Here is a 25,560-nt window from a genome sequence, read left to right on the forward strand (position 1 = left end):
GAACAGAAATGTTGGATACCACCCACTGTCTCTGCCATGGAAGATCAAGTTTTAAAGAATTATTAATGCTGATACACAGATTTATTGTTGCTTTTTATAATATCTGTACATATAGAGAATTATTTTCCTAAGTACTTAAGACCTAATGGAAACCTACAAAATGTAATGCAAACCATAGCCCTAAGGCTATGTCTGCATTTCCCCAGTCTTCCTACTCTGAAAGACTTAAAGCAAGACGAGAGGTTTGGCTGAAGGGGACCCTATGCTAAGAGCATCCTAAATACTGAGATGGACCAGATGCCCTGACTTGGTAGCACAGTTGTGCTCAGCAACTCTATGCTACAACACGTTTTCCATGGGCTGGGTGTGCAGTGCTTCAAATCTGCTGCCACAGTTTCAGTGAGAACAAAAGAAATATCTAACCACAGCAACGTCTGCAACAGATTATGGCTTGCAAGATTTTGCAATCTTTAATCAAAATGAATCATATCTTACATCAGTTGCCAGCAGCTCTTCCCCATCATCCAGATTGTCCACAGTAACTACACCTTGTGAGCAGAAGTGGAAGTCGTAGGGATTTGTTGACACCAGGAGCATATCTGCAAATAAGAAAAATTAAAACAGCTTCTCTTCTTGAGATCTGGTCTGTTACTGAGTATACCTCATGAGTCAACATGTACCCATAAATGCAATGTCATAAGACAAGGTTTATGGTGGCATCACAATGACAGTGGAATATCTTTGGAAGAAGTTAGACCTGCAGAAATGTGTAGAGTTTAGCTCCTAAATTGGATCACTTATAAGTGCCATATGCATGACTTCCACAGGAAAGACCAGGAGAAAGAAGTTGGACACCGCCCCTTGAAGTCTGACAATTATTTCTTCTGAGCCAACCTGCTGTTTGTTCACAAAAGTACATAAAAGTTTCCTCCACCACAAACCACTTTGATATGGGCTAGGGAACTTGTTGCTCTTCAGATATTGCTAGGTTAAATAAGTAATCCACTTCTGACATCTTGCAGTGCCTGGATTTCATCTTGAGGTGGAACTGCAAATGATCTTTCTGTGCTCAAATAATCAAGGGTGGTATTCAACTCTGTTTTACTCAGAGTAGACCTGTTGAAATTAATGGACCTTGCTGCACAGTGCCACCTTGCCGCTCTTGTGCTCATACAGCTAATTCCACTTGGCCAAAAGCCCCCAAGTCTCACACCTTGGTCAACTTGGTATCATACAGTGCCTTGTTTTCAGATCCTTCTTCTTCTGCAACAGATAAAAGGCAAGAGAAATTGCACAGGGCCCAACAAACTCTAAGTCAACTAAAGAGCCTCAGCTGATTCCAGTGCATTGATCCCCTGTAGAAAAGCACTGGAAATTCAAATGACAGCCAAGAATATTAGCCAAAAAGCAAGACAAAAGGAAGACTCAGGAGATTTGTTAAGACAACAGGATGTGTGTGTACTATAGACATTATTACAGACAGTAATTTCTCTCTCTCAGTAGGACTACTTATGAGCAACTGATTGTAATAGTTAAATAAAAATTTGGGTGGTGACTGATGCATGCAACCATCTCTGCAAACGTGTGTAGCAGAGGAATAAATTCACCATGGAAGGTACATTTTCACAGTACAATATTTGCGTTCAAATCCTGTTAGCAGAAAATTACTTTGAAACAGTTCCTTTAATCTTCCTTAATTAGACCACAGCAAAGGCTAACTGGGTTAAGGGTTTAGCAGATGGACCACTCTGCCGGGATAACAAGAACTCAAATGAGATTATTACTGCTTTTGCCAAGCAGCAATTTAGCGCATGGATAAAGGGATGCTTCGCTATATTAGAAGAAGCACTGCCTAGCTGGGGATTTCTAGCAATCTGCATCAACTCACAATCAGCATGTATAAATGTCACGAGGCAAAGATGTGTCTTAGGCAAAACCCTATCTACAGATTCAAAGAGAATAATATATAAGAACATAAAAAAAGAAGATGGCTGGATCAGGCCAATTGCCCACCTAGTTCTAGCATTCTGTTCTCACAGTGGCCAGCCAGATTCCTCTGGGATACCCACAAGCAGAACATGGGCACATGAGCACTGCAACCTCCCATGGTTTCCAGCATTTGTTTATTGAAAGGAATTCTAAACTGCCTGATGGGACATGATGCCCTTACAAGGCAGTGTACAATTCTAAAATGAAATGAAACTATATATAGCATTATCATTTGAACCCATGTACACATTAAATTGATCCCAAGTATAGCAGTTAATGAAACACAGATTGAATTAAAGTGGTTTTTGGTTTTTTAAAAAAAGAATAAGTGAAAATATATGGAAGGGAATCAAGCAAGGAGGGCCACCCAATGGGGTGGATACCCTGGGAAGTTTTGCTAATTTCTTTGTTTAGCACCAGCACCAATAAGATTCTAGGACATGGCAAAGCTCAAAGGCATTTTAAGGGTATGTTCACACAAACCCTGTCTTATTATGTTTTTATATCTGTTGGAAGCCGCTCAGAGTGGCTGGGGCAACCAAGTCAGATGGATGGGGTATAAGAAATAATAAACAAACAGATAATAGTTCCACATCCAGTGTGCTCCCACTGTTAGTATGCATTAACACAACATTAGTGCCAATCCAGATCAGCCCTGTAGCTTCTCAAACCACTTTCAATCCAATTAGAAAAATTAAGCCACATTTGCTTTATACTGCAGGATGGTTTGAACATTTGAGACAGCCATTGCACACATGCAGATGACAGCTTCAGTGGTGGGGTGGGGGTGATGTTGCAGAGACAGCAAAACCAAAAAGCTCATGAGTATTGGGTGAAGAATTCTCTCTTAGGTGAACAAAACCATGTAATTTGAGGCTTCAAACACAGCAGGGGAGGGGAACGACCTTGCCGTGTTTTGAGCTGTCAATGTGATCATACCCCAAATGAAAAAATGAAAAGCAATGGGGCTCACTCCCATAAAAGTGTGCGTAGGATTGCACCAACAAGCAGTTACAAAAACAACCCACTACTGAACCTAATTGGCTTCTGCAAGTCATCTATCTTTAGTTTTTCATTCTTTAATGCAGCAGTGCTGATCATAGTTGCATTTCTTAATTTGCACACACCACGTCTTTCCTTTCTCTTACCTTGTAGCTCTGCTTTTTTCCCAGACAAGATCTGGTAGAAGATATGGTAGTCTCTTTCACCTGGTTGCTGGAAAATAACTCGGGATTTCTCTAGCAGATCTGGTTGGGTAATGAAGAATTACATTGAGAAATAGGTTGAAACATGCAATCTGAATATATAGCTCAAGTAAGTATAGAAATTAGTATGTTGCTTACAAATTTCAATATCTGCTGAAGATAGCTTTCCTGTAGTTCCAAAATGGATTCTGATAAATTTACCCTAATTTGTACAAAAGAGAATATATCAATACACATAACCGAAACAACCAACAGATAGAAAAGGAATATATAACCAATAAGAAATATGAACAAAAAAGCAAGGGCGGGCATCTATTTGGAGATGCTTTAGATATTGGTTGTCATGGTTTAAGGTGGGGGGGGGGCTAAATGATGAGTGGATATATTCAAATAATTTTAAACATTCCTTTCAGGTAGGCAAGGTTTATCACCTCACATGTACGAAGTGAGATTAAGGGGGGGGGGGGACCCATGTAATCTGTTTGAAACAGATTGTGCAACCTTCAGGTGTCTAAAGATTCTCATATTTCCTCTGTTAAGTACATGAACCGGGAAACTGCAGAGACAGACTATGCTTTCAGTAGCTTTGCATTCCGCATACCATAATTATAACAACAAATTATAACCCTTCTGTTGACTTGTGACCAGCTTGCTTTGCATCCTTTGGGCATTGTTCCGCATGACTTGTGTGCTTTACTTAACACAGTGTTACACAACAGCACAGCAGTAATTGTGCTGTGCTGCAGTTGTTATCTGCATCCCACTCATCCATTCAGAAGATGTAACCACCTTCCATCTGCTGGACAGGAGGATGCAGCACTTAGTTCATTGATACGTCATTGCTGTACTTGATTAATTGGTCAAATTATCCCCTTGACAACCTTCTTCCATGGATATATGCACCTTTCTGCTTTCTGACATTTCCTGTGGTTTATGCATGCTGCTATGTCCATCCCTTCCTAGTTCCAATTAGCAAGCTCCGTTATTTTGCTGTGAAGTGCTCCAAAAATATCTGTATGGAGGATGTAACGGGTGCTTTATAAATATCAAGTGATTGTCCAAACAGAACTCAAGTCCGCTGGCTGACATTCAAAATATGTACAATGTGTTCAATAAACACCTGTTGTGAGAGGGAGAAGCAAGATCATGGCAGCAGCCTCCAGACAAAGCCAACCTGTGTTCAAAGCTTGTCCGCACAACTCCTGCCTCGCAAGTTTAGGAACTCTGCAAAAAGCCATGTCTCAAGTTGTATGGATTGTGTAGTTGGCTGGGTGAATGTTTGGTGAAGACAGGGATTGCTGCTTCAGTCTTCTTCCACCCGCTACACGGCAGAGACTAAGTGCTTAGTCAGAAGGGAAAAGGTGGGACTGGAAGCAACATCTGTAGATGTTTCAATAAGTGCCTTTCCACATTTACAGTGGAATAGCTACTTGGGGATTTAGATTTGGGGGCATATTGCTAGACAATATTGGTATCATTCAGCTAGTATCCCAGTATAATGGCCTCACAACCCCATCTTTCTTGGAACGCAAACCTCCACCATCCCAACTTTTGTGAAAGATCCAGAAAGGATTCTCAATATTTTCAGTTGTGTGGCATGTGTGCAGGCAGCATCCCAGTTTCTGTGAGGAGGGTGGGTGGGTGGGGTTGGGAAGATGCCTGTTTCATGCCACTTCTCTCTGACGGGTGCAAGCTGTTGGTATGCAAGCTCAGTTCAGAGAAGAAATGTGGCAGAAGAGACGACGATACTGAGGCAAAGTACTGGCCATGACAGCAGCAGACCAAATTTCATCGGAGGAACTAGGCTTGCTATCGCCTCAGGCAGGCATGTAGTTCCTCTTCTAAACTCCTATACTTCCACAAGGTCGGTATTCTGGAATTAGTTAATTAAATAGCCACGAAAGAGCCATCCCCATGCTCATGCTCATAACTCTGACATTTACTGGCTGGCAGAACACGAGAGTTCATTAGGGGTGTGACTACAGTTACTGAACTTTTCTCAGCTCAGGCACAACCTGCCAATCACGTTGACAGGAAATCCCTACACTGCTCTCTAATAATAGCGAAGTGTGAGCAAAAGTGTCGATAACTAGCTACAAATCCACTCTTACAAATGTCAGATCAAACAACAACTCTTTCACCATAAATGGTAGGTGTGAAAAGGCCCTAAGTATCAGCCGTACAGCTGTCTATGTTGAATGCTGAACATTTTTATAAATACGGTATTACTAATGAAGGCAGACTGGTAAAGTACCACAGCAATAAGGCATACTTACAAAGCGTGAGGAGTTGTCATTTCTCAGAGTTTTGGCATTCCCGAAGGCTTCCAAGGCTGGGTTGGCCTGGATGATTTGATCTTCCAAAGTCCCCTTACAATGCAAAATATGGAAGTACATTTAGGGCACGACCCTGCACTCACAATATGCCAACAAAAGGGCTTTAAGATTTGGTGGAAACTCCACGATTTTGGCAGAATGCATCTCTGCCATTTAAAAAAAATGCACTTGTGGAAACTCCCAAATATCTATTTCATAAAATTTATGCACTGCTTGACTGTTAAAAGAAAGAAAGAAACCTAAAAGTGATTTACAAAGATGCCAAATGTGTGGTCTCTTTCTATGCTAAGGGAAGTGGGGAACTTTGGAAGCAACTTAGAAGGGGATATTTAAAAAGCCTTACAGGCTATCTTTCCACGCTTTACTTTGCTGTATATTTTGTGGTTTTAAATCTCTGCTGAGGCTCTCTCACCAAAGAGTACTTGCCCAAACCTGAATCTCAGGCATCCAGGGAATTCTTTTATTTTACCTATAGTAAGGGTAAAAGTAAAGGGACCCCTGACCATTAGATCCAGTCATGGCCGACTCTGGGGTTGCGGCGCTCATCTCGCTTTATTGGCTGAGGGAGCTTCCGGGTCATGTGGCCAGAATGACTAAACCGCTTCTGGTGAACCAGAGCAGCACATGGAAATGCCGTTTGCCTTCCCGCCGGAGCGGTACCTACTTATCTACTTGCACTTTGACGTGCTTTTGAACTGCTAGGTGGGCAGGAGCTGGGACTGAACAACGGGAGCTCACCCCATCTCGGGGATTCGAACCGCCGACCTTCTGATCAGCAAGTCCTAGGCTCTGTGGTTTAACCCACAGCACCACCCGCGTCCTTACCTATAGTACTTTCCCTTAAAATGAAATACAAAATATTAAAAACCAACAGATTTGATGTGTAGTCTAATGCCTACTTGGAAAAATAAAGTCTCTTGCCAGCATACTTTATGCTGAAGACATGCAACAAAGCTGAAGGAAAGGGAAAGAAGGGTCAAGTTTGTGTAAAAAGGGAAAACAACAACAATCATGTCACTGAATGAAACCTGTGCTAATATGCTCCAGTTGAAATCAGCAGAGCGTAAGCACTTCTCGCTTAGGCTGACCCCAGCTCCACAAAATGAAAGAAACACTAAGTATAAAAAGATGCAATAGGATTGGTCTAGAAAGCAAAAAATGTTTAGAATCATACGGTTAGATTGCTCAGAGCCAGTTTCTATGATTTTGAGTTGGCTTTGTAACAAAAATTAATTTCAGCTGTGTTCTTCTAGGTTTAGAAGCAGGGCAAGTGCAAATGAAGTTTTACATACATCTGTGGACAACATTCATGGCACGTCAGCAAAATCTGTGAAATACAAATTCAATTACAGGAAACTCATCTACTTACCCCAGTCTTGGTTGCTGGTTGCTTTCAAAGAAAAATGAAAAGACAATTAAACAAACAGCTAGTCTAAGTGATTAGAAAATATCATTTAACATTGCTTATCAATCCCGCTCTATTTGTGATTTCAGAGACCTTTTTTATTCTGCAGCTGCTTTTCCACAGAGACTTCTAGAGTAAATTTCCCAACACTTCTAAGCTGCTTGTCCTGAACCAAGAAGAGGCATCCAGTCCTACGATCATATGTGGATCTTCTGTATGGCTGCAAAACCAGTTTCTATATCTATACTCCCCATTCTTCCCCTTCCTTCACATTCAGAACCCAATTTTTTTTGCACATGCTTTGTTCCTACACCTATCAAGCTGTCCATTATTGCTGTCAGTATTAAACCATCAGTCCCTGCCATGTTTTAGATCCAACCACCCATAATCAGAGTCTGAAGCCCAGTCGCTGACCCAACATACTAGATTTGCAGGGCTCTGTCCCTAGCCACACTATGCTACTCCTGATGCTTCGCTGTGTGTCCAGATGACTCTGTTGCAAAGCACAGGAAAAAGAGTGACAGATCAGAGGTGGAGAATGCTTGTGCTAGTACAGCAGAACCAGGAATGGCTATAGCTGTTAATGGAGCATTACCAGTTACAGCACTGTTCTATCTTCAGTTCCCCAGGGTACATTTACACTGCAGGCTTGAACTGGATTTACAGCCATTCACTCTTCCCTGGGATCTGTCATCCTGGAAGAAGGACTAGAGATCTCTAATATAAAATTCTTAGTACCCTTCACCAGTTTCAATACTCCTACTCTCCATTCTGCCCCTTTCTTCACATTCAGAACCCAAAAAATATGAGGATATGATGATAAACAACAGCCAGACTCATTGGGCAAACTCCCATGAGCTCTGCTTCCCCCGAATCACTTTGAAATATTACAGCTCCTTCTCACATATCCCCATGCAATTAACAACCATGCTAACTGGTGCTTACAGGGCCTTGGAAACAGAATGTCTTCCACCTGTTGGGTAATAAATATTATTTGCGCAGAAGAAGAAAACAGTCATTTGAATATTTACATTCTTTTTTCCAGGTTCACCGATTGCTGCTACTGTGGCAAAATACTGAATGACACGTTTTGTGTTCACAGTCTTGCCGGCACCAGATTCTCCACTATGAAACAGAAGGAAGATGACATTATTAATCTCAAGCTTTTCACTTCCATCAGCCTTATACATTTGCATTTTTTTTCCAAACTCTAAACTGTGCTACATTTGAATGAATCATGTCCAGCAACCTCACCTTTAAGGAATTCACTTTCGATCCATGTTTACAGGTAAGTCCACTGGCGCTGATTCAACACAGACTTGTCATGATGGATGATTCCCAGCAGGCAGGAGGCCAGATAGGCCTCCTCGCCTGCCAGGAAGTTTGAATCCATGCCTGCAGCCAAATTGGCCAATGGTGAGCAGGCTAAGGGGAGGGTGCTCAGCCAGGGAACGAACCCAACTGGCAGCAGGATTCACTTGGGTCTGCTCCTTGAGTATAAAATGAGTCCAGTTGTGGCCTTATTTGACCCAAATACACTGTGTTAGGTCTGATTTTGTTCTCTAAGTTGGGATGCTGAGAACCATGGCATCTGGGCACACAAGAGGATAGGAGTATGGAAAGGATAGCTCTATCAGTGGCTATCAGGGCAGTACCCTCTAACTCATTCCATCAGTGCAATAATTTACATTTGGAACTTTCTCCCCCTCTCATTCACCTCCTAAATCTGTTATGGGGCTTTCTCCCAGCCTTCTGGAGCAGATTTGAGGAGGGCAAGGGGAGCAGAGAGAGGGGAAATAGAATTATTCAAGGGCAAATCCTTGTGCTAAGGGAACAAGTTATTCAGCATTACATTAGATACAAGCCTTAGTCTTATTGATGGCCATGTGAAACACCGCTGAATGGAAGATGGTGGCGGCAACAGTGGACTACTGAAACTCTCCTTGTGAGTTTTCTCAAAGCCACCTGGTTGGCCACTGTGGGAAACTGGGCCAAGACTTAGTACGTCTTTGGTCTAATAAAACACAGCTCTTCGGGAACAAAGGTACCAACAAAATATACACTGACTAAAACCTGAGTATCAGAAGCTGAGTTGTGACGCAACAGAGCTGTGTTTCTTAGAAACAGACTCAAGGCACCTCAGGTAAATCCAATCTGGAACAGCAATATTTAAGCACAGTAGCCAGGGAGCCCTGGTTAATCCTTGCCACCCAGGCCCAGACTGCCTTTCTGCTCACACTCACCCCTACCAGGTGTTCCCTCTTTAAGTACTTACTCTTGGCCCAATAACTAACTTTATACCCAGAACCCAAGGGTAAAATTTACTTCTCTTAATGCCCATGCTGAAAAACCTTGCAAACAAGTTAGCAAAGGCGAATATGTGCTTTGAAATAAAATGTATTCAGTTTTGTGTGCTCTGGTAAGCATACTAGGAACCAATTGCTTTTGCTGATGTTTGCTTTCGCTGATGTGAGGCATCTGAAAAGATGGGGGTGGCTATGTGTCCTATTTTACATAGAATAGTCCTCTTCGGAAGGAGTCCTCTGTGTGAAGGACTGTCTGATCAGATTTGAAGATAAGGGAGAACTGGGCCTTGAAATAAATATAAATAGTTACTGAGTAGGCACTTAGATCACTTGGTCACAATCTTTCCCACTGTGGTGGGATATATTGTATTTTTATTTATATTATAGCAATTATTTCTCAATTTGCATCTATACTATAATTAGCATAGAGAAATGTTAGGTGAATCTGTGTCCTCTTTTGCCCTTCTTTTCGAAGATGCATTTTTCTTTTTTTGGCATTGCATAAATAACCTGCCTAGAAAAAGATCCACTTACGTGATCAGCATTGACTGGTTCTCTCGATCTGTGCAGAAGGGAAAAAAAGGAACCTGTAATTGCACTTGCTATGTAGTCACCAGGGAATAATTTCTTATACAAACAGAAATAAACAAGAAGAAACCCATTTAGGCAAACTCCCCTCAACATGGGAAATATCTTGTTTAGTATCTTTTAAGTGCTTTGGCAAAATGCATTGGCCTGCAAAACCAATTCATTTTGGGTTCTCTCCATTATTTAGTACCATATGCCTGCTGTGGAGGTAGCTGCAAAAGCCATTGCATGACTCCATCACAAGCAGAGAAAGACAATTTAACCAGATCAGTTTCTTGGTAGAAATTCCAAGAGCAAGGTGTGCTGCTGAAATTCACTGGGCTCTTCAAAGGAAGTAGGAATGAAGAGAGCAAAGAGAAACAAAGGAGGGATGGGTTTTTGACAGGTTGGGGTTAATTAGCATATCAAAGGCTCTGTAACATGGAAAACACATTCAGCTAAAGACATTCAGATTAGAGGGTTTCTAAACCTGTTGTGTTAGATGCTTCCCTTCAACCTGTTCTATTCGTGTTACATGGAAGAAACGTAGTGAAATTTTGCATTTAAACCAAAAGGTTTGGTTGCCCCGCAATAATTTTGAGAGCACAGGGCTTCTGTTTGCTTTCTAATGAAAGGGCATGTTTTGTGAATTAAAAGGAAATCAGCATTGGCAGTCCAATTGGTCAGGGCAAGGATGGAGAACTTGTGGCCCTCCAGCTGCTGCTAGACTACAAATCCCATATTCCTTGACAACTGGCTGCGTTGGCTGGGGTTGATAGAAGTTGCAGTCCAATTTCTATTTTTTTTTAATAAATATATAAAGTTTTTTATTTATACAACAAGAAAGACAAACAAACAAACACCGAACACAAATACCAAACCATACACTAATCACAAAAACAACCATAGACACACAATACACCTAGCAGACAATAAAACATCTATTGGTCTTAACACTAAAGACCCGACCTCCCGTCCATTCCATACTTCAAATTCATATTACTTATTGCCCATACACATTTTTTCTTATAATTAAACTTATTCTCATTAAATCTAATTTCTTATATCTACCTTACAACTATTACTGAAGTCCAATTTCTAAAGGGCCACAAGTTCCCCTTCTCTGGCATAGAGATTGTCTCAAAGTACCAGCTGTGTAACATGTCGGCTTAGCAATCTTTTTTTTTTTCAAGTGATTTGAGAGAGGACAGAACCTAGAGGAATTTATGTTATATTGGGCAAGCATGTGCTTTATTTGCAAATGACCATCGATGGAATTTGAAGTACTTGCCTCCCCTACCAACCCCGCCCAGAATGGTCATTCCATATAAGAGTAGCAAACAAGACCCATACAGCTGAGGTATTGCACTGACTTGATAGGGGTGGGGGAAAGTTCTTAGTTCAGGGGATCTAGACAAACTAGCTCTGTAACAATAGTGCATGCCTCTTAAGGGCAGGCACCTCGCATTTAAAGATGCTATAATTATAAGGACCTAGAAAGCCAAACACATTACTGTGCCAAGCATAATTACAGATTTTGCTTTGCTTTTTATGCTTCAACTATTATTATAACTCAGCCAGCTCCAACAAAAAGCACAAGACAGGAAAATGTCTCATACTTTGATATATTATTTTAATGTTATCAATGGCAGTATACCTATTGTGCTCTGTGCAGAGTCACATTTGAAACAGATGAGCACAAACCCCAAGCTCCCTTGGTAATGTTCCAGAATGTCGATGGCTGCACAAATATTAGTGCTCCAGATAATCAGGTATGCATCACCACTGCCCTCTGATGGAAGAAATCTGCTGCTCGGACATGAATTTGCAGTGTGCTCCAGTTCTGGTGGCATGATGTTATATCACTGCTCCAGTGCTTGAGGGAGGCTAGAGTCAGTGGCCTTTAACATTTGGCTGTAGTGCAGCCAAAGCCAGGCAGTTTTAGCACACATTGATTTCAACAGGAGAGCTAAGCGCATGCTCCTTCTCTTAAACAGCTGCTCCAGTTATTGAGATCACTATTTCTGCCTTGTGGTTTCTGTTCAAAGAAGGCTCATTTGTTACAGTACATTCCTTTCTTTCAGCCAAAGGGAAGCAGGACTGTAAAAAAGAAAAGAAAAGAAAGTGCCCTGACCTACTGGCTGATTATTTCTCTGTGTAAACAGGGAGCAGGCAGGGGTAGGAGCAACAGAAATGTGCATGTAGAGCTTGAAGCAAACCAAGGTTTGCCATTCACTTTACTGTCAGAAAGAGTTATGGGGCTACTGAGTACACAGATTCACCCTCTGACAATGATGTCCATGGAGAAATTATTGTTTATAGGTGGTCCGTGTGAGCACAGGAACACAGGCGAAGTGACCTGGATCATTGTGCTGTAAGATTGGAGGTTTTGGCAAGAGAGTGTTAGAGACTAGAGAGCAAGAATGACTGCTGAAGCTCCTTTAAGACACAGTTGCAAAACCTTTTTTAGGGAGATTGCTAACTGATTGCTCTTGATAGATGGAACTCCCTTAAGTCATCTGAAGGTGGGTGGGTGGGTTTTTCCCCTATCCAGCTAAGGATGGTGTAAGCTAAGTCTGTGTGCGCCTGGGAAGTGAACAAAAGGGATAAACTCTAGTTTTTGGGAGACAGGCACAGAGAGCTGAGTTTTTAGGAGCACAGTAAGCAAACTGTGTCAGGGAAGTTGGAGACCTGACACATGACAATGAATTTGGTTTTCTGTTGGAATATTAAATGTAGATCTGCACCTGTAAATAAATTCAAATGCTTTAAAACTGTCATAACCTTTCATTGATCTTCTTCCAAATAAATTAACTCAGAGTGAGCTCTGCACATCCCTGGAGTTTCTCACTGCTCAGAGACGGGAAGACTGTGTAATGATGGTTTTAGTGTCTTATAAAACCTAAGCATTACTGGGGGGAAATAAAAAAATTCTCTCAACAATTTCTCTTTCTTTCTTGTAAACCAGGAGCAGGGAACCTGTGGCCCTTCTGGCATTGTTAAGCTACAAGTCACTTCAAGGATATACAGTTCCGACCGTCAGGAGTTCAGTAGATATTATCCCTAATCTGAGTGGCGCTGAAGATCACAGATCTTACCATCTCCAGGCTCTTAGCTCATGATATTGTGCCTAAATGCCCTTCCTAGAAGCTTCTCTTGTCAGCATTTGGAAAACATTTGAAAGCAAGATTTAGTTGTAGGACAAACAAATAAGGGCCATGTGGGCAAATGACACTACTTACTACGCAGCATGTCATGGTAAGCATTATCAGCTATGGAGAAGATGTGAGGAGGAGCCTCTGAACGTCTCTTGCCCTTGTAAGCTGAAACAACTTCTGTCTTGTAGACAGGAAGCCATTTGTAAGGGTTTATTGTCACACAGAAGAGACCCGAATAAGTCTGGAAAGGAAAACAGAAGAAAATCACTAAGAACCTTGGTAAAGAACATGAGGATTTCACACTGTGTCCTAATGCCAACAGTGCAGTTGTTCTAATCCAGTTCATTTGTAGGGTTTGTCATTGTTGTTTTTAACAAAAGATGGCTTAACAGAACCAGACTGCACTGGCATGGAAATTGAGAAAGAAATTTACTCATATATTAATACTAAACACACAAAATGAAAGTGAATCCCATCGATAGCAGAATGGTTTGTATCAAAGTTGTCTGTTTCATTTTGGAGCAACGGATATGTTGGCCACAGCCAACCATTTGTAACTTTCAGCTCAAGATTTCCTCATACTCCCAGCCTCCAACAATTCACCTGAAAATGCAAACCTCTGTAAATATAAATGATAACATTTTTAAGGGAAAGCAACATTAGTTGATTGGGACTTTTATAACGGTAAAAAGATGGGGAACATGTGGCCCTCCAGATGTTGTTGGATTACAACTCCCATCATTCCTAGCTATTGATTATGCTGACTAGAGTTGATGGGAGTTGGAGTCCAACAACATCTGAAGAGCTACAAGCTCCCATAAATGGCCCATAGTCACTTGATGCAGCAACCTTTCTAAAACTAAATGGGATGGAAAGCCACCTGAGAAACATATCCATGCCACCTGGAATTCTACTGAAGAAAGGTGTGATATATATGAAGTATCCCCAGACTTTGATGATGTGTAGACTGAAGCCCACAAAGAAAATCTCATGAATAAAAAAAACGCATTTCATTAGTACAACTCAATTAGAAATTAGTTTAACCTTGGAAATGAGGAACATGGCCAGTAACAATGAATTTCGTTGTAAACTACTGTATTTTTCGCCCTTTCGCAATTTTCCCCTCCAAAAATGAAGGGGAAATGTGTGTGCGTCCTATGGGGCGAATGCAGGCTTTCGCTGAAGTCTGGAGAGCGAGAGGGGTCGGGGCGCACCTACCCCTCTCGCTCTCCAGGCTTCGCGCAGATCTCCGTAAGCCGTGGGAGCCCACGCCGGGCTCCCGCGGCTTGCGGAGAGTTGCCTGCATGCCAAAGGCTGGGCGTGCTGAGCTCAGCGCGCCCAGACTTCGCGGAGCTCTTGGCAAGGTGTGGGAGCCCTGCGCTGGGCTCCCGCGGCTTGCGGAGAGTTGCCTGTTCTGGGGGCTGGGGTCGGGGGAAACTCAGGCTTCCCCCACCCCAGCCCCGCGCCTGGGTGGGAAATAATTTTTTCCCCTTTATTTCCCCCCCCCTAGTTGCGCCTTATGGGACGGTGCGTCCTATAGGGCGAAAAATACGGTAGTATGCATTGGAACATGATTTTCCAATACCAAACACTTCATCTACGACAATAAAATTATGCACAAGGCATCTAGAAAGGTAAGCAATCTTAACGGCTAACAATATTTGTTAAGAAAGGCATTCAACTCCTGTTGCAATCAGGACTGGGCACACACCATGCTATAAACATCCAGATTCTGCAGCAGTTATCCAAACTTTGCGCTTTAAAAGGAAACTTCTGCATTTTGATAATATTATGCAGCATGTGTCTTTGCTTAATATGCATAGTTTATTCTGCTTCTGCTGGTGTGTAAAGCATGAAAACCTATTGTCCAACCAGAGTGAAACCAACAGGTAAAGGCTGGCTAAGCCACAGAGACAAAGTAAACAGATGCCTGGTGTACCCAAATTATAGGGGTGCCCTCATTTATTCAAATATATTAGAAAGAGAGTTGCTCGCTGCATATTTAGAGACTGGGTACAGAAAGGCAAGTTGTCTAATGTTTGACGCCACCTGTATTTCAGGAGACAGAATTAGGAACATTCTGACCTCTATGAGCTGCCCAAGGCACAGACGCAGTCATAAAATGGGTGAATTAAGGATGTGACAGACATTAAAAAATGAAAAAGTAGCCCTCTAGTCAACCTTTGATCATTTAATGTGCTACGGCATCTGATAAGACACAGTGACAAAAATTTAGTTCACTTACAGTGATTTAAAAAAACACTTTAGCTTGCTTGAGGCAAGGTTACATGTTAGTACAGTGATACCTCTGGTTAAGAACTTAATTCGTCTGGAGGTCCATTCTTAATCTGAAACCATTCTTAACTTGAGGTACCACTTTAGCTAATGGGGACTCCCACTGCTGCTGTGCCGCTGCTGCACAATTTCTGTTCTCATCCTGAAGCAAAGTACTTAACCCGAGGTACTATTTCTGGGTTAGCAGAGTCTGTAACCTGAAGCGTCTGTAACCCGAGGTACCACTGTACTGAGCATTACAAACATGGGACGCACCAGAGGGGATACAGGGGGTTGGCACTCCAAACAAGGTGAATAGTCATCTTCCACCCCCACTTGGACAGTCATTGCAAATAACATATACTGCTACTGTAATTTTAATTCAGAGAAGAACTCGCCCACCTAGAAATATACTTTGCCTCTTCTATGCCCCCCTTTTTTTCTGGTGACACCACAACATTTGAGACAGGGATGCTAAAGAAATCACATGTCTCATTCCTGTCTTCTTCCTTGTAGGCAAAACCAAATGAGAAAGGTAATGGTTTTGAATACAAGTTTCTGGAATTTTCTGGACACCATTTTCTGGAAGCTGCAGGAGGGGAGAATGCTATTGTGCTCAAGTCCTGCTGCTTGAAGGTTTCCCATAAGCAGCTGATTGGCCACTATGAGAAAAGGATGCTGGACTTGATAGACCACTGGCCTGATCCAACAGGCTAGTCTTATGTTCTTAGGGGGGGTTACAAAATAGCAACCATTCCGTAATATGCATTCTGAGTAGTTGTAAAGGCTCGAATGACAGATAATCCATGTTCAAGGAGTTGCTGGAGAGCTCATACAGAATTACAATTTTATGACGCAATCTACCACTCATTTTAACCACATACTTGACACTATGTGCAGCAATAACCTCCTTACCCCTTGACAGGGGTATAGAGAGCTAACCTGTTTTGGGGGAAGAGAACTGAACCCAAGGGTATTTTGGTTGTCTGCCTGTCAACGGTTATTCTGGAAACTTCTGACCACCAGAAACTCAGTTTCAAAGGAAGATCACAGAAGTGAATATACAAGGGAGCAGAGAGTATACAGAGGAGAGTCCCTCATGCATAATAAGCCAGGAACAGGAACCACAAAGGGGTCAAAGGTCAGAATGTCCATCTGGCAGTATTGATTCTTATCCTGCACAATGGAGATGCAATTCAACATGCAGTTTTAAATGAAAATCAATGAGTGACTCATACATAGATCATCCAGTTACTGTAGCGTCTGTTCAAATTATGCAGCACAGATGCCTCGTTGAGGTGGGTCAGCATAGCCATATCTTCAATCATGTCAAACTTGGGAGGGTTCATCTGTTGAACATCATCTTCCTTCAAAGTGACTGACTGCAAGAAAAGGGAACACTGTAACCACGGCCTTTCCAAACTTCCGGTACTGCAGAGCGATCTGACAACACTTTTTTTAAAATTAAAAGATGGTTTAAGGATTACTTTCAAGGACAGGCTGCCCACAAATGGAAACTCAACTTTGAAGGCTTCTGTGCAACCCTAAATATCTGGTCTCTTGGGAGACTGATCGAAAAGAAAAAAAGAAAATGCATCTCTTATCCATTTCAGTTTGTTGGATACTGCCACCCACTGTTGTAAGCAGTAGAATACATGATTTTTAAGAAAGCGATAATGATGATGGCCATCTGAAGTTGAAAAAGCAAGATGGAGAAAGTGGTCAAACACTGAAAACTGGTTATAAGCTAAATGCTATCCCAATTTGCCAGTGAAGGATGTAGCAAAGCATTAACCTGAAGCGGTTGTGATTTTAAAACAAAACAGGAACCAATGATGATATAACAGTTACTAAGCATTATAGTTTGTAGATAAATTACTTGCAGAGGGGTAGCAATATTAGACCATGGCAACAAAAACAATGAAGACCCTTGTGGCATCATAAAGACTAACAAATTTATTATGACAAAAGAGTGGTGTGGGTGATGGTCCATTTAATCAAGTACATTAAGTGTTATCCTGGGTTGTAGGTAGATATACAAGTGGTGGTGGGATAGGCGTGATTGTAAACAGTGAGGTCAGAAAGAAAAGTAAATGCAGAAAGTACAGACCACGACAATTAAATTAACAATTTTCATTATTCACAGAGGACAGTTGTTGATATCAGAGACATCCTAGCATTGGTAAGTCAATTAATTCACATGGATCTGATTCACGTGTAATGCCAAGTCAATCCATGGCTTAGTACAAGCCATGACCAGATGTGCAGGAGCAAAGGTCATGATCCTGGAGAGAAGGTTATGATCAAAGGAGTAGCCCAGAAACCCACATGTTTGCTCACTCATGCTAAGCCATGGTTTGGCTTAGTGTCATGTGTGAACAGGACCATGGTGTGGGGTAGAAATTTAATAAATAAAAAACCTATGTCCCAATTCAGTCTACAGGTCATAGCAATGAAGCGTTTGGTGAACCTTAATTCAGGGCATCTGTTTCATGTATACATGATGAAGGGGCTCCACCCCCATCGTTCAGCCCGGACACTGAGGTCCAGCTCTGAGGGCCTTCTGGCGGTTCCCTCCCTGCGAGAAGTGAGGTTACAGGGAACCAGGCAGAGGGTCTTCTTGGTAGTGGCACCCACCCTGTGGAATGCCTTCCCTTCAGATGTCGAGGAAATAAACAACTATCTGATGTTTAGAAGACATCTGCAGGCAACCCTGTATTGGAAAATTTTAATGTTTAATGTTTGATGTTTTATTGTGTCTTAAATATTCTGTTGGGAGCCACCTAGAGTGACCAGGGTGTAAATAAATTATTATTATTATTATTATTATTATTATTATTATTATTATTATTATATTTTGCAAACTCATGACTAAATCTCTTTCAGGTTTTATTCATTTGTTTGTGTGAACAGCGATTTTAAAAGACTTTCTTGCTTAATCCTTTGGGTTGATGCATACACTATAAAAACAAATTAAATATACTAAGGCCTTGTTCATGTATTCCATAGAAATCACAGGGAGATGTTTGTGGCTTCCATATGTGCCACATATTCTCAGTCACCCCAACTGCCATGGGTAGAAGCTTAAACAAAAATGCATTCACATAAATGCAGGGGGCTCCTCATACACTACCCACATGCAGGTACCAATAAATGGGATATCTGTAGGGTCGCCCCCCCCCCCCCAAGACTGCAAGTCTCATAAGCTCATGTGCACCTATAGGCAATTGCTTATAGGTTCCTGGATGTATGAAGATAACGTACACACAAAGAGCTAGGAGGCTTAGAGAAAAATATCCCATTGTGAACTTTTTTGCCTAAGCTTCCTAGCTATACTGGAAGGGGGGGGGGAGAGGATTTTCATCGTGAACATGGCTGGGGGAGGAGAGATAAGCCTCCCTTTCCCTTGTGCTTTGGTCTGGATAACTATTAGGCTCCTCCTCACACAGCAAAAATGAATTAAACAAAATCTGGAGGTGTATACATGCTATATATATATGCTTAACATGCATTTTGGCCCTTGGTTTTAGAAGCACAGTGAGATCATACATAGCGAAGCAGCAAGGAAATCTCCATCTCTCTATACAGTTCTCTCTTGTGTGATCCTCCGTCCCTTCCTCGGATTGTTGCTTCTTTCTGTTTAACTGATTCTGGCCTAAGTTTGTACGCAGCAAAAACTGTTTCTCTGTCCTCATTATGTCTAGAATGTTTTATTCTTGTGACTAATCAAACAGGGAGGGGGGCTCTTTACCTTCCCGTCCGCAGTCTCAACAGTGACTTTGCCACCGCCAGTCTCTTTTATCTCAGCTTCAAGATAAGCTTTCTTCTCATCTGGAATCCAGCATTTCTTCTTCCCTAGCATAGAAAAATGAGTCCTTCATTGTTATGCAAAAATATTTGATACTCAACATTGCAAAATAAATTACGAATTGTATATAATAGAATATTAATTAATAGAATAGAATTGTGTTGTTTTTGTATGTGTTCAGAGCACATTCACAAACTCAAGTAATCCTTACAACAGCCCTGAAATGTAAGGTGGCGCTTTGACCCTCCTTCAGATTGGGAACGTGTTGAAGCGGGCAGTGGCCTTGAACAAGACCAGGCATAGGGAAACTCGGCCCTTCAGATGTTTTGGGACTACAACTCCCATGATGCCTAGCTAACAGGACCAGTGGACAGGGATGATGGGAATTGTAGTCCCAAAACATCTGGAGGACCGAGTCTGCCTATGGCTGCACAAGACCATCATTTGTGTTAGCAGCTCAAGTGAGATTTAACCAGAGATGTTCCAGCTCATAGTTCATTTTCCTGCATACTATATTCCACTTGCATTGGTCCTTCCAGACAGAAGATGAATAACCTGTGCCTGCTGCACGCGGCAAATGCTCTGGCACCATTTCTGCACTACAAAAAACACACACAACCCAAATATGCTTTTGGTTAACCTCAGCAAAATGCAAGGAAGTGTGCAATTCACAGGTTACAATTTGATTGTTTGGAATTTTGAGTAATTTACAAGTATGTTCCACTTCCCATTGCTCCACCCTCTTACACTAGCTTACTTTTTACTTGAAACGCTTTTGGAGCATTCGCTTTTATGAATTGCTCAAATCAAAGAAGCCAACAAACTCAAGCTGAAAATTCAAGAATCAGAGATGCAATAATTGACACATTTGCACATCATCACAATGTACCAGTGCCAAATCTATCATACCACAGGGTAGAGTATACTTCATGGGTGCACTCATACTGTTGATCTTACAGTATGCAGTGCAAGTCATAAGAGCTGCAAATGACCTCAGCCGTTTCTTATCACCCTAAAGGCGTGGCATCACGCTCTGAACTCTGTTGCTTTTAAGTTTTTTTCTGGTTCCAGCTAGTTGATGCTTATAGAACAATGCCTGGGAAGCTGTGTGTTCTTTGCTTTGATGTCTAAAAGCACACACTGAAACCAGGCAGGCCATATGTCACCCACATGCAGTAGATGTACTTACCTTCTTAAAATACCATTAAGAACAATGCATGTTCTCCGAGCTGGCTAAGAGCTGCTGTGCTATTTCCAGACAATGTTACTTTATACTTTGAGATGGTGAACATCAAAGTTCTGCAACCCTTCTTGCGAGATCTTGACATCAGAATAATCACAACATCAATGGGGAAAAGGAGGGGGTCTTGTCAAGTAAAATGGAAAGGCTACCTATTACATATTCAAATTGCAGTGCAATTTAAGCTACATATTAAGCTACATATGGAACATGCAGCTGGTCAGACCAGCAGAATAAATGCACATTTTTTAAAAGTGCAGAAGTATAAGGGGCACCAGTCTAAACAGACTGCTGTAAAGACATTGGCCCTTTACGATAGAACTTCTAATCATAAGCTATAGAAGTATGCATCATTCAGCCTTCCTGGTTGATGGCAGAATCAACAACTAATACCTTACCTTCAAAAGCCACAGTCTGCAACACCATCAACTCCTTGTCACTTTTCCGGAGGAAGGGAGCAGCTTCCCCGAATTCCGACATGTCCATCATCTTGGCGAGCAAGCTGAAAGTTGTACTCCCCAAAAGAAAAACAAAGCAATCTAGCCTGCAACAACAACAAAATTACTATCTATCTAATATCCAAAGCAGAGCGATATATGGTACTTCCACATGGCAGCTATTTCCAGGGAAAGCTGAACTATGCATGCATTTATTTTTCAAATGTGTGTCTTGTCACTCTGTTCTGCACAGCTAAAAGCTGCCTGCAATGTGGTATTTGAGAGATAAGTTGTAGTTGTACAAGGTTGCGGAAAATTAATCCCACACATGTTCGGAGTTGGTTTGTTGTGTGCCCAGGCAATGCAGCTCACCACTCTCTTATCCACTGCAACAAGGACTCAGAGAAGCATCATGGGTTCAAATTAGACCACAACTTTATTGAGTACGGATGCAAGTCTGGCATGGCATTGAGCATCTCAGCCTGCCTGCTGGTCAGTTACGGGGGAAGTGGGTCAAGCCTGCTAAACGATGACCTATGACACTCATCAAATGGATACCATCTGACAGTTTTGCCATGCTAGGGAGTGCTATGGCCCTTAACTGCCACCTGGGTGTATGGACAGAAGCTCCTCCCCCTGGATTCATTTAATATAATACCTCACTGCCACGGAAGAGTCTTCCCCTTGGGCAAAGACTAAGGATCAAACCCAATGCCATAACCACCAAAGTTGTGATGATTGCTATGAGGAAGGCAAACAAACCAGACAGGCCCAATTAGACTGAGGGTGAAATTCCTCCCTGGCCCCAAATACGGAGACTGAAGCAATCCATAGCAAGGTCAGTCGAATACCAGTACAAAGAAAGAAGCCAAGGGGAAGGGAAGGAGGGAGGGGAATCTGAAAGACAGTGCCAGGCAAGGAGGTGGACCACTTTAAATGGCCAGGGATCAGACCTGAGTAAAGACTTCCTCTGGTGTCCCAGTCAGGTCCGTCCACCCGCCCACCCCAGCACCACCTACAGGCATACCTGTGATTGGCCAGTTGGCAGGCAGGCCAGTTTTAATTTCCTCAGCAGATGGGAGAGGCAGCAACATCTCCCATTGGCTGTGGGAGCCTGGCACATGGAAGCCAGAAGGTGGCAGCAGGGTTCTGCCAAGCTGCAAATGCTGCCCAACTCTCAGGTGAATGAGTGGAGATTTGTGACTTCAGGGCTGAAATCTGACCTGGAGAACAGGTTGTTTCTTAGATCTGATTAAGATTTGCTAGAAATAAAGTGTGTGTGTGTGTGTGTGTGTGTGTGTGCGCGCGCGCGCGCGTGTGCATGTATAAAGATACAAGACTCAGGTCTGAAGGCCCTTTCCTTAGCCAGGAATGCAGGAAAACTCTGTAATCATTCACGGGTGAAGGAATTTTAATTTATTTCTTTAAAATATTTCTATTCCTTTCTCTGTTTTTTTGCTGCACTCCTATGCATATTTATTGTATTTACTTATTGTAATTAATCTTCACTGAAAGCTTTAATTCATTTATATTCAAGACAACTCACAACATATCCAAAAGACAATTCAATAAACATAGACAAAACAAATGGCCTATAATTTTAGCTTGTGCTCTGAAAATTCGTCTCTACCTTATTCTAATTCAGATCATCAGTTCATTTTGCCTAGTATTTGTCTAATCGAGACTGGTGCTGGCTTTCTAAGGACACAGGTAGAGCTGGCAATATAAGCCATGAGCACAATGTTCTTTAAGAGATCATCAGTTTCTCTCATTGCTCAGCAATACATAGACTGCTTGAGGAGGAATCTGTGTGTGAATAAAGGAGTTCACTTTTTTTAAAAAAACAGTAGAGCAGGCCAAGTTGAGCAAACCCTATGTCTGTCTCCCACCAAGTGCCATATCTGGTAGATTTCTCAAAACAAGCTGCAATAGTTATCTATAGTGAGAAAATAAAGAAATGCTTCTAGAAGGAAAAGGGAATCTTACCAAGGACTGATTGATTGGGAGTAATATTTCCCAAACATGCAGCCCTTAAAGAGTAGCAGATTAATGGCATTAAGTTTATTAACGGTACAAGGATGCCTACTTTGAGCAATGTCTTGTTGTGTTCAGTGGGGTACGTATGCACAAGATTGTCACCTTTAACAGGTCCTTTTATCTTATTCATCCCAGAATACTTGTGGTAGTCATGGGGGGGGGGGGAAGGATCCTTGTGTATTTTGCTTTCTAAATAATAAAATATTTAATGCTTGGATAATGAGCCTTCTGTATTTAGTGACATAATGTACAGGTAGAGGGACAGAAGAGCAATCTGGGGGAAGATAGCTAACTTTAACCTTCAGTTAGCACAAGATTCAAGACAGAACAGTCTGTAGTCATGCGATACTTGTGTTTTTCCATCTATGTAGGCCAGCAGAGACCAGCTAGAATGAAAACTATTTACAGGTTTATAATGGAAGTGCTGAAACATCACTCTCCCTGTGCCTGAAATCACAGCCATCTTTAAATGAGAAGTTTCATTTAAAGGGAAATGAAATAGCCATTCGGCTCTCATTCATTTTGCGCATTATTCTCATGCTGCACCGAAGTGAATTTTGTATTAAAACTGTCCCTTCGGATCTTGCTGCAGCAGGTTCTAGCACTCTGATATATTTTCATCTCCAAAATCAAGCACCAACTGGGAGAAGGGTTGCATTGGGACACATTAAATTGACACCGGGTTTTTCTCAATGGGTACTGTATTTGGGTGCAGCGAATGCTATTTTATCACTGAAACAACTGAGCAAAATATTCTCGTCCAATTGCAAGATTTTTTTTCTGTTTTGAAGTGTACATGCTGCTGTCATTCCTCCTTAACTTTAGACAAATGCTCTAACAGTCAATGCATGATGTTACAACAAGACAGCCTTGTTAAAAACTAGAAGGCAGGAAGCTCACCTAACCTCTATGTACCAGAGGCCTCGTTAACTTTCGTCTACATCAATAGCAATTGACCCAAGCTTGCAATCTCATTACCAAATATAAGAACACTGCAGGATTTCTTCCTCGTGTCTTCACTGTCTCAAGTCTGTATGTGTCCATGCATCGGAGACTGAAACTGCACTCTTAAATGAGTCTACTCTGAAGCAAGTCCCCGTGAGTTCAGTAGGGTTCATTCTTAGGTAAAGGATTGCAGACTGAACCACCTGGAACTGAGTTGACTCATAAGAGACTCTCTCATGAAGCCTTTCCATTCATTGACTCTCTTCAGTATTAGTCAAGTTTCACAGATTCCCAGGAAATAATGCATTGCATGCACAGTATGAATGATGTGATGGTTATACAAAGTTTAACTAGGGCATACTTCCTGGGCTAAACAGGTATTGGGCATGAATGCTGGTGTGGGTATGAAAGCTCAGGACTGAAAGAGGGAGGATTAAAATTTATGGGGCAGCCTATAGTCTCTGAAAGAAATAAAGCCTCTGGAGGGGGCGGGGAGTGAAACACAACGAGAAGTTAAAAGGAATGATTTCCCCACTGAAACCCAAAGCAAAAATTTGTATTCCCCCCCCCTCCACAATCCCAACCAGTGTTTTCTTGTCTGCAATATCACTGAAAACTGGATTAGGCTGTGCATTTTCTAAGGTTCTTCAGCCTCGTTTTCATCTAAGCATGTTTTAGCTAGCTGATCCACCAGAGCATTTAAGTTGTATAACTGAAAAGCTCCCTAAGGTATTTGGAAAGATAGAAAACATGACTTGCATGTAATAAATGATCAACCCATCCTCAGCATAGCAAGGACAGGAATCTCCTTTCAAAAGGAATATGGTTCTTTCCAGCTGATTGAGCGTTTGGCTTTGTGGGTCTCAGCAGAGAGATCTCTTCCCGGAGCCCCCATGCTGGCTGGCAGCATCACAGAGCAACTTAAACACGGCTATCAGAACTAAAACCTTTACATCTTAGCAGCATAAAATACAATACTGAGAAAAGTTTACAGCAGTCTGGACTACAAATATATATTTAGAAGAGAGATTGGTACCTACCCTGAAAAGTAAAGGACCAAGTAAGGGGTTTGTGCTTGCTCTGGACTTTATATACACCTTCTACCAAGGTCATTGATGATAACGTTGTACAGGGCATCAACAGTTCCCCTTGTTTCTATATTTGTCTTCTGGGCCCTGGAAGAAGAAGAGGAAAAAAACCACAAAGCACTTCAGCATGTGTGGCATTCTAAGGGGAGTGGTTTGCTACTTGATATGTGGTTTATCTTCAGCATCCTTTCATTAAGCAATATACATTGTTTTTATTTTTAATTTGGGGAGGGGGGCAGAATTTTGTCTAATCATAGCTCGCTTCAATAGAAAAACTACGAACTGCAAGCCAGTAACTTTCGAGGATTGTTGGGATGTTACTTTTCAGGAAGGAAAGCTCATAGCCCTCTGCAGACAAACAATTCAATGAGAGAGCATGCATGGAGGAGAGGAAAGAAGAGCATGTCAAAAGACGACCCCCTCCCCAACACACACACACACACACACACCCCTACAAGCATTCGTTAGACTGCATGAACAGACCTACATGCATATGAACTGAAAGACTGCCTAACACTGTATCACTTTGATCACCTGGGAAAATTCTACTCGGGGTACTGCAGTTTACAGAATAGAATAGGAGGGTGACTTGGAAAAAGATGTTTTCCAGGGCCTACTTGGAACTAACAGCACACCAGTTTGAAAGAAACATCCTTCAAGCTACTATTCATGTGCCAGAATGTGGATAGGGGGAAGCATTTAGATGCTTCCAGTCCAGAAAAGTGGGTTTTGCAAGAAGAAGCCATATCCATATCCTGATATGTC

The 25,560-nt window shown here is 41.9% G+C and overlaps 1 protein-coding gene across 1 annotated transcript in view; it reads right to left on the bottom strand.

The window, feature by feature from the left end:
* The window catches only part of MYH15 (myosin heavy chain 15), a 90,018-nt gene extending 65,090 nt beyond the window's left edge, over positions 1 to 24,928 (bottom strand). Inside the window, exons 1-12 of the mRNA XM_083438200.1 lie at positions 24,748 to 24,928; positions 20,687 to 20,832; positions 18,992 to 19,095; positions 16,479 to 16,622; positions 13,051 to 13,207; positions 9,776 to 9,803; positions 7,967 to 8,060; positions 6,900 to 6,920; positions 5,471 to 5,563; positions 3,333 to 3,396; positions 3,138 to 3,236; positions 496 to 599 (exon numbers count right to left, since the gene is read on the bottom strand). Coding sequence (XP_083294326.1) covers positions 496 to 599; positions 3,138 to 3,236; positions 3,333 to 3,396; positions 5,471 to 5,563; positions 6,900 to 6,920; positions 7,967 to 8,060; positions 9,776 to 9,803; positions 13,051 to 13,207; positions 16,479 to 16,622; positions 18,992 to 19,095; positions 20,687 to 20,777 — 999 coding nt within the window. The 5' untranslated portion in view covers positions 20,778 to 20,832; positions 24,748 to 24,928. The remainder of the gene's footprint in view (positions 1 to 495; positions 600 to 3,137; positions 3,237 to 3,332; positions 3,397 to 5,470; positions 5,564 to 6,899; positions 6,921 to 7,966; positions 8,061 to 9,775; positions 9,804 to 13,050; positions 13,208 to 16,478; positions 16,623 to 18,991; positions 19,096 to 20,686; positions 20,833 to 24,747) is intronic.
* Between the last annotated feature and the right edge of the window lie 632 nt (positions 24,929 to 25,560).

The sequence above is a fragment of the Podarcis tiliguerta genome, assembly GCF_965153285.1.
Source record: "Podarcis tiliguerta genome assembly, chromosome: 4".
Taxonomy (NCBI): Eukaryota; Metazoa; Chordata; class Lepidosauria; order Squamata; family Lacertidae; genus Podarcis; species Podarcis tiliguerta.